The 13,563-nt window shown below is 51.0% G+C and overlaps 1 protein-coding gene across 1 annotated transcript in view; it reads left to right on the top strand.

Moving 5' to 3' along the window:
• The window catches only part of LOC139261941 (tyrosine-protein kinase ITK/TSK-like), a 98,766-nt gene that overhangs the window by 54,718 nt on the left and 30,485 nt on the right, over positions 1–13,563 (top strand). The window contains exons 9-10 of the mRNA XM_070877109.1: positions 2,488–2,567; positions 10,363–10,496. Coding sequence (XP_070733210.1) covers positions 2,488–2,567; positions 10,363–10,496 — 214 coding nt within the window. The remainder of the gene's footprint in view (positions 1–2,487; positions 2,568–10,362; positions 10,497–13,563) is intronic.

Below are 13,563 nucleotides of genomic sequence, written 5' to 3'. Positions count from 1 at the left end.
TTTCTCTCTCCCTCCTTTTTTAAAAAGTGGGGTTACATTGGCTACCCTCCACTCGATAGGAACTGATCCAGAGTCAATGGAATATTGGAAAATGACTGTCAATGCATCCGCTATTTCCAAGGCCACCTCCTTAAGTACTCTGGGATGCAGTCCATCAGGCCCTGGGGATTTATCGGCCTTCAATCCCATCAATTTCCCCAACACAATTTCCCGACTAATAAAGATTTCCCTCAGTTCCTCCTCCTTACTAGACCCTCTGACCACTTTTATATCCGGAAGGTTGTTTGTGTCCTCCTTAGTGAATACTGAACCAAAGTACTTGTTCAATTGGTCTGCCATTTCTTTGTTCCCCGTTATGACTTCCCCTGATTCTGACTGCAGGGGACCTACGTTTGTCTTTACTAACCTTTTTCTCTTTACATACCTATAGAAACTTTTGCAATCCGCCTTAATGTTCCCTGCAAGCTTCTTCTCGTACTCCATTTTCCCTGCCCTAATCAAACCCTTTGTCCTCCTCTGCTGAGTTCAAAATTTCTCCCAGTCCCCGGGTTCGCTGCTATTTCTGGCCAATTTGTATGCCACTTCCTTGGCTTTAATACTATCCCTGATTTCCCTAGATAGCCACGGTTGAGCCACCTTCCCTTTTTTATTTTTACGCCAGACAGGAATGTACAATTGTTGTAATTCATCCATGCGGTCTCTAAATGTCTGCCATTGCCCATCCACAGTTAGCCCCTTAAATATCATTCGCCAATCTATCCTAGCCAATTCACGCCTCATACCTTCAAAGTTACCCTTCTTTAAGTTCTGGACCATGGTCTCTGAATTAACTGTTTCATTCTCCATCCTAATGCAGAATTCCACCATATTATGGTCACTCTTCCCCAAGGGGCCTCGCACAATGAGATTGCTAATTAATCCTCTCTCATTACACAACACCCAGTCTAAGATGGCCTCCCCCCTAGTTGGTTCCTCGACATATTGGTCTAGAAAACCATCCCTTATGCATTCCAGGAAATCCTCCTCCACCATATTGCTTCCAGTTTGGCTAGCCCAATCTATGTGCATATGAAAGTCACCCATTATAACTGCTGCACCTTTATTGCATGCACCCCTAATTTCCTGTTTGATGCCCTCCCCAACATCACTACTACTGTTTGGAGATCTGTACACAACTCCCACTAACGTTTTTTGCCCTTTGGTGTTCTGCAGCTCTACCCATATAGATTCCACATCATCCAAGCTAATGTCTTTCCTAACTATTGCATTAATCTCCTCTTTAACCAGCAATGCTACCCCACCTCCTTTTCCTTTTATTCTATCCTTCCTGAATGTTGAATACCCCTGGATGTTGAGTTCCCAGCCCTGATCATCCTGGAGCCACGTCTCCGTAATCCCAATCACATCATATTTGTTAACATCTATTTGCACAGTTAATTCATCCACCTTATTGCGGATACTCCTTGCATTAAGACAAAAAGCATTCAGGCTTGTTTTTTTAACACCCTTTGTCCTTTTAGAATTTTGCTGTACAATGGCCCTTTTTGTTCTTTGCCTTGGGTTTCTCTGCCCTCCACTTTTCCTCATCTCAGTTTTAAATGGGTGGCCCCTTATTCTGAGACTATGTCCCCTAGTTTTAGTTTCCCCTATGAGTGGAAATATCCTCTCTGCATCCACCTTGTCGAGCCCCCTCGTTATCTTATAAATTTCGATAAGATCACCTCTCATTCTTCTGAACTCCAATGAGTATAGATCCAACCTACTCAACCTATCTTCATAAGTCAACCCCTTCATCGCTGGAATCAACCGAGTGAACTTTCTCTGAACAGCCTCCAATGCAAGTATATCCCTCCTTAAATACGGAGACCAAAACTGCACGCAGTACTCCAGATGTGGTCTCACCAATACCCTGTACAGTTGTAGCAGGACTTCCCTGCTTTTATACTCTATCCCCCTTGCAATAAAGGCCAACATTCCATTTGCCTTCCTGATCACTTGCTGTACCTGCATACTAACTTGATGTACTGCAGCACTTTGCAATTTTTCTCCATTGAAATTGTAATTTGCTTTTGTATTATTTCTGCCAAAGTAGATAACCTCACATTTTCCACATTATATTCCATTTGCCAAATGTTTGCCCACTCACTGAGCCTGTCTGTATCCCTTTGCAGATTTTTTGTGTCCTCCTCACGACTTGCTTTCCCATCCATTTTTGTATCATCAGCAAACTTGGCTACATTACACTCGGTCCATACATCCAAGTCATTAATATAGATTGTAAATAGTTGAGGCCCCGGCACTGATCCCTGCGGCACCCCACTAGTCACTGTTTGCCAACCGGAAAACGACACTCTGTTTTCTGTTAGTTAGCCAATCCGCTATCCATGCTAATATATTACCCCCCAACCCCGTGAGCTCTTATCTTGTGCAGTAACCTTTTATGTGGCATCTTATGGAATATTCATTGTGATAATGACTGTGTTTCAGGGTAAACAAGGAGCTTTCATGGTGCGAGATTCACGACAAGCTGGGATGTACACTGTCTCTGTATTCAGTAAAGCTACCAGGTGAGGAGATGCAGTCCACTCCGTCAGCACTGTGGGATTAGGACAAGAGCCTGTGTTTCTATAACGCGCCTCAGCACGGCGAGAGGACAGGAAGGGGGGAGAGGGGGGGTGTGGTCAGGACACATCACAGGGGGAGGGGGCAACGAGCGGAGAGCAGATACAATGGGAGCGAGAGAGATGGAGACAAAATGAAAACAGAAAGCTAACCAACAGGCGCCAATGTGGATTGAAGGGGAATAGTTTGAGGAGGCGTCTGAAAGCAGAAAGGGAGGCGTTTGGGCTGAGGGCCCTGGGTATAGGGAAATCCCTGAGCTTATCTCTGAAGGAACGGTTTAACACCAAGCACGGCTCTTTTGGCACATGGGTGACTGCAATCTGCATGCACACAATTTGTGCTTTATCATCATCTCTGCAGATGTGCGAAAACCCCAGAATTAATGAACACCACCCAGTATCCGCACACACACTCACACACACAGAAACTCACACCAACACTCACTCACTCATTCACACTCACACACACACTGAAACTCACACCAACACTCACTCACTCACACACACAGAAACTCACACCAACACTCACTCACTCATTCACACTCACACACACAGAAACTCACACCAACACTCACTCACTCATTCACACTCACACACACAGAAACTCACACCAACACTCACTCACTCATTCACACTCACACACACAGAAACTCACACCAACACTCACTCACTCATTCACACTCACACACACACTGAAACTCACACCAACACTCACTCACTCATTCACTCACACTCACAATGAAACTCACACCAACACTCACTCACTCACACACACAGAAACTCACACCAACACTCACTCACTCATTCACACTCACACACACACTGAAACTCACACCAACACTCACTCACTCACACACACAGAAACTCACACCAACACTCACTCACTCATTCACACTCACACACACACTGAAACTCACACCAACACTCACTCACTCATTCACACTCACACTCACACTGAAACTCACACCAACACTCACACACACTCACACAGAAACTCACACCATCACTCACACACACACACAGAATCTCGCACTAACACTCAATCACTCATTCACACTCACACACACACTGAAACTCACACCAACACTCACACACACACTCGCACAGAAACTTACACCAACACTCACACATGCATGCATAGACTCAAAGACATAGACACACGCACACAGGGAGTGCCACACAATTGGAGGGGCAGTACTGAGGGAGCTGGAGGTTGAAGTGGCGAGCTGCTCCAAGTGTGCGACGATTTTGAGGTGGGCAACTGGGTGATGTCATCAAAACCCAGGTCGCCATTTTGGCGCGTAGGCAGGAACATCGGCGAGGCCCAGGTACAGAGGAGCGGGAAGGTCGGGGCGGAGGAGCGGTGATTGTTTGTGGCGGAGGAGCAGTGAGAGATTGTGGCGGAGGTGCGGCTAATGAGTGTTCGGGGCCCAGAAGAGGCGAGGGCCCAGGGGCAGCACGGGCCCAGCCCACACTGTGATATGTGAGCACACTAGGTCCGTGCAGCAGAGCTGGTCTCCAGTCATCCTGGTTAACCCTTGCCACTGGACCAAGACCTCGCTCTGTCAAGCCCGTGTGGTGGCTGGTTTGCAATGGTCACCCCACGTTAAAAAAATCCACGCACAGGCATCTTCCACCCACTGAACTGGAACATTGGGTCCTTCATTGAAACATCTGTGAACTCATGGAAGCAAGTCATCCTCGATCGAGGGACTGTCTATGATGATGACTGAGGGAGTGCTGCACTGTCGGAGGGTCAGTACTGAGGGAGCGCCGCACTGTCAGGGGGGCAGTACTGAGGGAGTGCTGCACTGTCGGAGGGGCAGTACTGAGATAGTGCTGCACTGTCGGAGGGGCAGTACTGAGGGAGTGCTGCACTGTCGGAGGGGCAGTACTGAGGGAGCACCGCACTGTCGGAGGGGCAGTACTGAGGGAGCGCCACACTGTCAGGGGAGCAGTACTGAGGGAGTGCTGCACTGTTGGAGGGGCAGTACTGAGATAGTGCTGCACTGTCAGAGGGGCAGTACTGAGGGAGTGCTGCACTGTCAGAGGGGCAGTACTGAGGGAGTGCTGCACTGTCGGTGGGGCAATACTGAGGGAGTGCCGCATTGTCGGAGGGGCAGTACAGAGGGAGTGCTGCACTGTCGGAGGGTCAGTACTGAGGGAGCGCCGTACTGTCGGAGGGGCAGTACTGAGGGAGCGCCGCACTGTCAGGGGGGCAGTACTGAGGGAGTGCCGCATTGTCGGAGGGGTAGTACAGAGGGAGTGCTGCACTGTCGGAGGGTCAGTACTGAGGGAGCGCCGTACTGTCGGAGGGGAGTACTGAGGGAGTGCCGCACAGTCGGAGGGGCAGTACTGAGGGAGTGCCGCACTGTCGGAGGGGCACTACTGAGGGAGTGCCGCACTGTCGGAGGGGCACTACTGAGGGAGTGCCGCACTGTTGGAGGGGTAGTACTGAGGGAGTGCCGCACTCTTGGAGGGACAGTACTGAGGGGGTGCCGTACTGTCGGAGGGGCAGTGCTGAGGGAGTGCCGCACTGAAGGAGGGGCAGTACTGAGGGGGTGCCGTACTGTCGGAGGGGCAGTACTGAGGGAGCACCGCACTGTCAGAGGGGCAGTACTAAGGGAGTGCCGCACTGACGGAGGGGCAGTACTGAGGGAGCACCGTTCTTTCAGAGGGGCAGTACTGAGGGAGTGCCGCACTCTCGGAGGGGCAGTACTGAGGGAGCACCGCACTGTCAGAGGGTCAGTACTGAGGGAGTGCTGCACTGTCGGAGGGGCAGTACTGAGGGAGAGCTGCACTGTTGGAGGGGCAGTACTGAGGGAGTGCTGCACTATCGGAGGGGCAGTACTGAGGGAGTGCTGCACAGTTGGAGTGGCAGTACTGAGGGAGTGCTGCACTGTTGGAGGGGCAGTACTGAGGGAGTGCTGCACTGTTGGAGGGGCAGTACTGAGGGAGTGCTGCACTGTTGGAGGGGCAGTACTGAGGGAGTGCTGCACTGTCGGAGGGGCAGTACTGAGGGAGTGCTGCACTGTCGGAGAGGCAGTACTGAGGGAGTGCAGGGGCGGGGCCTGGAGGGGAGAAAGATGCCAGGCGTGGTCCGTTGAACACGCAGCTGGACACGTGATGGCGAACACTGCGTCCACACCTGGAGTACTGCGTGCAGTTTTGGTTTCCATATTTACGAAAGGATATACTTGCTTTGGAGGCAGTTCAGAGAAGGTTCACTCGGTTGATTCCGGGGATGAGGGGGTTGACTTATGAGGAAAGGTTGAGGAGGTTGGGCCTCTACTCATTGGAATTCAGAAGAATGAGAGGTGATCTTATCGAAACGTATAAGATTATGAGGGGGCTTGACAAGGTGGATGCAGAGAGGATGTTTCCACTGATGGGGGAGACTAGAACTAGAGGGCATGATCTTAGAATAAGGGGCCGCCCATTTAAAACTGAGATGAGGAGAAATTTCTTCTCCCAGAGGGTTGTAAATCTGTGGAATTCGCTGCCCCAGAGAGCTGTGGAGGCTGGGACAGTGAATATATTTAAGACAGAGATAGACAGTTTCTTAACCGATAAGTGGATAAAGGGTTATGGGGAGCGGGCGGGGAAGTGGAGCTGAGTCCATGATGGGATCAGCCATGATCTTATTGAATGGCGGAGCAGGCTCGAGGGGCCGAATGGCCGACTCCTGCTCCTATTTCTTATGTTCTGATGTCATTGTGTCCGGACTGGAAGTTTAATTGCGGCCGGAGCTGGGAAGCAGCGACTGCCCGTAACCATGTGGCGACGGGATATTTGGGCAGGTCAAAGGCCGCCGAGGTCAGAGACATGTCTCGGAGTCCAGCTGCCGCCTCACTGTTTTACAGCTGCACAAAGCAAGAGTTCAGGTTGCACCTACTCTCTCCCAGGCCACGCTGTGCCAGCCCGCGAGCGTGCGAGTGTGCGAGCGTGCGAGCGAGCGAGCGAGCGGTGCAGCAAAGTTTGCAGCTATCCAAAGCACGAAGGGAGTTGCAGACCACATCCTCTCGAACTCAACTCTCCAAACCTTTCAGCCCGGTGTGTGAAAAATAACCAGAGGCTGAGGTTATCTTCCGAGTTCAGGGGGCTGTGTGGCTCAGCCCTGCTGAATGCCTTGCTGACAATGCTGTTCCAGCCCAGGACAATTTCACTGGAGATCGAGCAAGGGGGCTGGGGTACTTGTGATCCGCTGCCCCTGCCTATGTTGTGTGCTGACCTGGGAGACAATAAGAACATAAGAATTAGGAGCAGGAGCCGGCCATTCGGCCCCTCGAGCCTGCTCCGCCATTCAATAAGATCACGGCTGATCTTCTACAGTCCAAAACTCTATCGATCTCTGTCTTGAATATACTCAGAGACTGAGCCTCCACAGCCCTCTGGGGCAGAGAATTCCAAAGATTCACCACCCTCTGAGTGAAGAAATTCCTCCTCATCTCAGTCCTAAATGGCCGACCCCTTATCCTGAGACTGTGACCCCTGGTTCTAGACTCCCCAGCCCGGGGGAAACATCCTCCCTGCATCTACCCTGTCAAGCCCCCTCAGAATCTGTATGTTTCAATGAGATCACCTCATTCTTCTAAACTCCAGAGAGTACAGGCCCTGTCTACACAATCTCTCCTCATAGGGCAACCCTCCCATCCCAGGAATCAGTCTGGTGAACCTTCGCTGCACTCCCTCTATGGCAAATATATCCTTCCTTAGGTAAGGAGACCAAACCTGTGCTCAGTACTCCAGGTGTGGTCTCACCAGGTCCGTGTACAATTGTAGCAAGACTTCCTTACTCTTATACTCCAACCCTCTTGCAATAAAGGACAACATAACGATTACCATCCTAATTGCTTGCTGTACCTGCATACTAACTCTCTGTGTTTCCTGTACGAGGGGCACCCAAATCTCTCTGAACACCAACATTTAATAGTTTCCCCCATTTAAATAATATTCTGTTTTTCTATTCTTCCGACCAAAGTGAATAACCTCACATTTCTCCACATTATACTCCATCCGCCACCTTATTGCTCACTTAACCCGTCTATATCCCTTTGAGGGCTCATTGCATCCTCCTCACAGCTTACTGTCCCACCGAGCTTTGTATCATCAGCAAACTTGGATACATTACACTCGGTCCCTTCATCTAGGTCATTAATATAGATTGATTCTCTCGTTTCGGTGTAGAATTGTGATCTGGTTTGATGAGTCCTCTCAGGTGTTGAAATGGGTTTGTGATCAGTCTGTTTCTCACACCCTCACATTTCTCCAATGTCACTGGGCCTCAATTTATAGTGTAGGAGTGCTGATAGAGAGAGAGGCAGAGAGAGAGACAGAGAAAGGGAGTCAGAGAGAGAGACAGAGATAGAGACAGAGAGAGGGAGGCAGAGACTGAGAGCAACAGAGAGAGAGACAGAGACAGAGAGAGACTGAGAGGCTGAGAGAGACTGAGAGACTGAGCAAGAGGGAGAGGGAGAGGGAGACAGAGAGAGGGAGACAGAGAAAGAGAGAGACTGAGAGAGAGGGAGAGGGAGACAGAGGGAGGCAGAGACAGAGAGAGAGAGGGACAGACTGAGAGACTGAGAGATAGACAGAGAGACTGAGAGATAGAGAGAGAGACTGAGAGATAGAGAGAGAGACTGAGAGATAGAGAGAGAGACTGAGAGAGAGGGAGAGGGAGACAGAGAGAGGGAGGCAGAGACAGAGACACAGAGAGAGAGAGGCGCAGAGAGAGAGAGAGAGAGAGAGAGAGACTGAGAGAGAGGGAGAGGGAGACAGAGAGAGGGAGGCAGAGACAGAGAGAGAGAGAAGCGCAGAGAGAGAGAGAGAAACTGAGAGAGAGAGAGAAAGAGATTGAGATAGAGAGAGAGAGAAAGAGGCAGAGAGGCAGAGACTGAGAGAGACTGAGAGAGAGATTGAGACAGAAAGAGAGAGACTGAGAGAAAGGGAGACTGAGAGAGAGTGAGAGAGACTGAGATAGAGAGAGAGAGAGAAAGAGGCAGAGAGGCAGAGACTGAGAGAGAGAGACAGAGAGAGAGATTGAGAGAGACTGAGATAGAGAGAGGCAGAGAGAGAGAAAGAGGCAGAGACTGAGAGAGAGACTGAGAGAGAGACTGAGACAGAAAGAGAGAGACTGAGAGAAAGGGAGACTGAGAGAGAGGGAGAGAGAAAGAGAGAGAGAGACTGAGAGAAGAAACTGAGAGAGAAAGAGATAGATAGATAGAGAGAAGACAAATCATTGTGAAGGATAAGCGAGCGGGTAGGCGTGAGTTTGGAGCCAGCCCAGCTCAAAGCCGCGACCCAGGATGGAAAGGCAGTGATCTCCCCTCATATCAACAACAACAACCTGTATTTATATAGCGTCTTTAATGTAGTGAAACGTCCCAAGGTGCTTCATGGGAGTACTATGCGATAGAAATTTGACACAAGCCACATAAGTAGAAATTAGGGCAGATAGGAAGTCGGTTTTAAGGAGCATCTTGAAAGAGGAAAGAGGTAGAGAGGCAGAGAGGTTTAGGGAGGGAGTTCCAGAGCTTGGGGCCCAGGCAGCTGAAGGCACGGCCACCGATGGTGGAGCGATTATAATCAGGGATGGTCAGGAGGGCAGAATTAGAGGAGTGCAGACATCTCGGGGGGTTCTGGGGCTGGAGGATATCACAGAGATAGGGAGGGGCGAGGGGCATGGAGGGATTTGTAAATAAGGATGACATTTTTGAAATTGAGGTGTTGCTTAACCGGGAGCCAATGTAGGTCAGAGAGCACAGGGGGTGATGGGTGAGCGGGACTCGGTGTGAGTTAGGACACGGGGTCAGAGAGCACAGGGGGTGATGGGTGAGTGGGACTGGGTGTGAGTTAGGACACGGAGTCAGTGAGCACAGTGGGTGATGGGTGAGCGGGACTGGGTGCGAGTTAGGACACGGGGCAGCGAGCACAGGGGGTGATGGGTGAGTGGGACTTGGTGCGAGTTAGGACACGGGGCAGTGAGCACAGGGGGTGACGGGTGAGTGGGACTGGGTGTAAGTTAGGACAGGGGGCAGTGAGCACAGGGGGTGATGGGTGAGTGGGACTCGGTGCGAGTTAGGACACGGGGCAGTGAGCACAGGGGGTGATGGGTGAGCGAGACTCGGTGTGAGTTAGGACACGGGGTCAGTGAGCACAGGGGGTGATGGGTGAGCGGGACTGGGTGCGAGTTAGGACACGGGGTCAGTGAGCACAGGGGGTGATGGGTGAGTGGGACTCAGTGCGAGTTAGGACACAGGGCAGTGAGCACAGGGGGTGATGGGTGAGCAGGACTGGGTGCGAGTTAGGACACGGGGCAGTGAGCACAGGGGGTGATGGGTGAGCGGGACTGGGTGCGAGTTAGGACACGGGGCAGTGAGCACAGGGGGTGATGGGTGAGCGGGACTGGGTGCGAGTTAGGACATGGGTCAGTGAGCACAGGGGATGATGGGTGAGCGGGACTGGGTGCGAGTTAGGACACGGGGCACAGGGGGTGATGGGTGAGCGGGACTCGGTACAAGTTAGGACACGAGCAGCCGAGTGTTGGATCACCTCTAGTCTACGTCGGGTGGAATGTGGGAGGCTGACCAGGAGTGGGTTTGGAATGGGGAGAATTCACTGACAGACTTGACCCTACGTTACAACCGTGACTACACTTCAAAAAGACTTCATTGGCGGTCAAGCTGATGTGGCGAAAGTCGCTATACGTTCTTTATTTCTTTCCTTATCTCCCCTCAAACAGCGAGTGCAGTCCCGGGGTCAAACATTACCACATCAAAGAAGTCACCGACACTGTCAAACGCTACTACTTAGCAGAAAAACACGTCTTTGATTCCATTCCAGAACTGATCACCTACCACCAGCACAACGCAGCAGGTAAAGCATTATTCATGGTCATGGTCAGAATCTGCATCAAATTATCTTCCTTTTACTCCCTGGGATGTGGGCGTCGCTGGCAAGGCCGGCATTTATTGCCCATCCCTAATTGCCCTCGAGAAGGTGGTGGTGAGCCGCCTTCTTGAACCGCTGCAGTCCGTGTGGTGAAGGTGCTCCCACAGTGCTGTTAGGGAGGGAGTTCCAGGAGTTAAATTAAAAAGCAGGACCTCGAAGATAGTAATCTCAGGATTGCTACCAGTGCCACGTGCTAGTCAGAGTAGGAATCGCAGGATAGCGCAGCTGAATACGTGGCTTGAGGGAGGGATTCAAATTCCTGGGACATTGGAACCATTTCTCGGGAATGTGGGACCTGTAAAACTGGACGGTCTGCACCTGGGCAGGACCGGAACCAATGTCTAGGGGGAGTGTTTGCTAGTGCTGTTGGGGAGAGGTTAAACTAAATATGGCAGGGGGATGGAAACCTATGCAGGGAGACAGAGGGAAGTAGAATGGGGGCAGAAGCAAAAGATAGAAAGAAGAAAAGTAAAAGTGGAGGGCAGAGAAACCCAAGGCAAAAATCAAAAAGACCAAATTACAGGAAAATTCTAAAGGGACAAAGTGTGTTTAAAAGACAAGCCTGAAGGCTCTATGCCTCAATGAGAGGAGTATTCATAATAAGGTGGATGAATTAACTCCGCAGGCAGCTATTAACAAATATGATATAATTGGGTTTACGGAGACATGGCTCCAGGGTGACCAAGGCTGGGAACTCAATATCCAGGGGTATTCAACATTTAGGAAGGATAGACAGAAAGGAAAAGGAGGTGGGGTAGCGTTGCTGGTTAAAGAGGAAATTAACGCAATAGTAAGTGATGTGTATCTGTAAAGCATGCACTCCCATGTTCCACCACCAGGGAGCGCATCCCCTGAAGTCCCAAGGGATCCCAGCATCTCTTGGGAGCACTGTATATAAGCCGGCCCCTAAGGCCTGTTCCTCACTCTGGAGTGTCTTATTAAAGACTGAGGTCACTGTTACTTTAACCTCCCTGTGTGCAGTCTCATCTGTGTTAGGAACACAATAACTGGCGACGAGTACACGAATATAAGGCAAAGATGCAGCAAACTGTGGGCATCCTGGAGAAGTTCTCGGTAGGTGAGGACTGGGAAGCCTATGTCGAATGGCTAGACCAGTACTTTGTAGCCAACGAGCTGGACGGAGAAGGAAGCACTACAAAAAGGAGAGCGGTCCTCCTCACAGTCTGCGGGGCACCGACCTACAGCCTCATGAAGAATCTTCTGGCTCTGGTGAAACCCACAGATAAGTCATATGAGGAGCTGTGTACACTGGTTCGGGAGCATCTTAACCCAAGGGAGAGCTTTTGACTGCAGAGACACGGACCCGCAGTAAGGTCATTGCGATAGCACAGGCGTTTATGTCTACCAGTGATAACACCAAACAAATCTCTCAGCACGCAAGTGCTAGCAATGTTCATAAATTAACTGGAACTGTGTTTGCGAGCAGAAATATACAGGGCAGAACCCACGAGTCTGCAACTGCCAGCAGGCCTCAGGTGACCCAGATGACTCAGAGTCCGCAACAAAGGATGAATGCAAAGCAATTCACACCTTGTTGGCATTGTGCAGGCTTCCATTCAGCCTATTCATTCCACTTCAAAGGGTATGTTTGCAAGAGCTGTGGAACAGTGGGGCACCTCCAATGAGCTTGCAGACGAGCTGCAAGCTCTGCAAAACCTGCTAACCACCATGTGGCAGAGGAAGATTGGTCCATGGTGGATCAAAGCAATTTTGAGCCTCAGAGAAAGGAGGCAGATGCTGAAGTACACCGGGTGCACACATTTTCGATGAAATGTCCACCTATAATGCTAAATGTAAAATTGAATGGCTTACCCGTAGCTATGGAACTGGACACTGGCGCTAGCCAATCCATCATGAGTAAAAAGATGTTTGAGAGACTGTGGTGCAACAAGGCACTCAGACCAGCCCTGAGCCCCATCCACACGAAACTCAGAACACACACCAAAGAGCTTATCACTGTCCTGGGCAGCGCCATGGTCAAGGTACACCTACGAGGGCACGGTGCACGAACTCCCACTCTGGATTGTCCCGGGCGATGGCCCCACACTGCTTGGAAGGAGCTGGCTGGGCAAAGTCCGCTGGAACTGGGATGACATCCGAGCGCTATCACATGTCGATGAGGCCTCATGTACCCAGGTTCTTAACAAATTTCCTTCCCTTTTTGAGCCAGGCATTGGAAACTTTTCTGGGGTGAAGGTGCGGATCCACTTGGTCCCAGAGGCACGACCCATTCAACACAAGGCGCGAGCGGTAAATAACATGATGAGGGAGAGAGTGGAAATCGAGCTGGACAGACTGCAATGCGAGGGCATCATCTCCCCAGTGGAATTCAGCGAGTGGGCCAGCCCAATTGTTCCAGTACTCAAAAGTGAAGGCACGGTCAGGATTTGCGGCAATTATAAAGTAACCATTAATCGTTTCTCGCTACAGGATCAATACCCGCTACCTAAGGCAGACGACTTATTTGCGATGCTGGCAGGAGGCAAGACGTTCACCAAACTCGACCTGACTTCGGCCTACATGATGCAGGAGCTGGAGGAGTCTTCGAAGGGCCTCACCTGCATCAACACGCACAAGGGACTGTTCATCTATAACAGATGCCCGTTTGGAATTCGGTCGGCTGCAGCGATCTTCCAGAGAAACATGGAGAGCCTACTCAAGTCGGTACCACACATGGTGGTTTTTCAGGACGACATATTGGTCATGGGTCGGGACACCGCCGAGCACCTACAAAACCTGGAGGAGGTCCTCCAGCGACTGGATCGCGTAGGGCTGCGGCTGAAGAGGTCAAAATGCGTCTTCATGGCAACAGAAGTGGAGTTTTTGGGGAGAAAGATCGCGGCGGACGGCATTCGGCCCACAGACGCTAAGACAGAGGCTATCAGGAACGCGCCCAGGCCACAGAACGTCTCGGAGCTGCGGTCGTTCCTGGGACTCCTCAACTATTTTGCTAACTTCCTATCGGGGTTAA

This window comes from Pristiophorus japonicus, chromosome 4, assembly GCF_044704955.1.
Source record: "Pristiophorus japonicus isolate sPriJap1 chromosome 4, sPriJap1.hap1, whole genome shotgun sequence".
Classification (NCBI taxonomy): domain Eukaryota; kingdom Metazoa; phylum Chordata; class Chondrichthyes; family Pristiophoridae; genus Pristiophorus; species Pristiophorus japonicus.
This window is presented reverse-complemented; position numbering and strand designations above follow the sequence as displayed.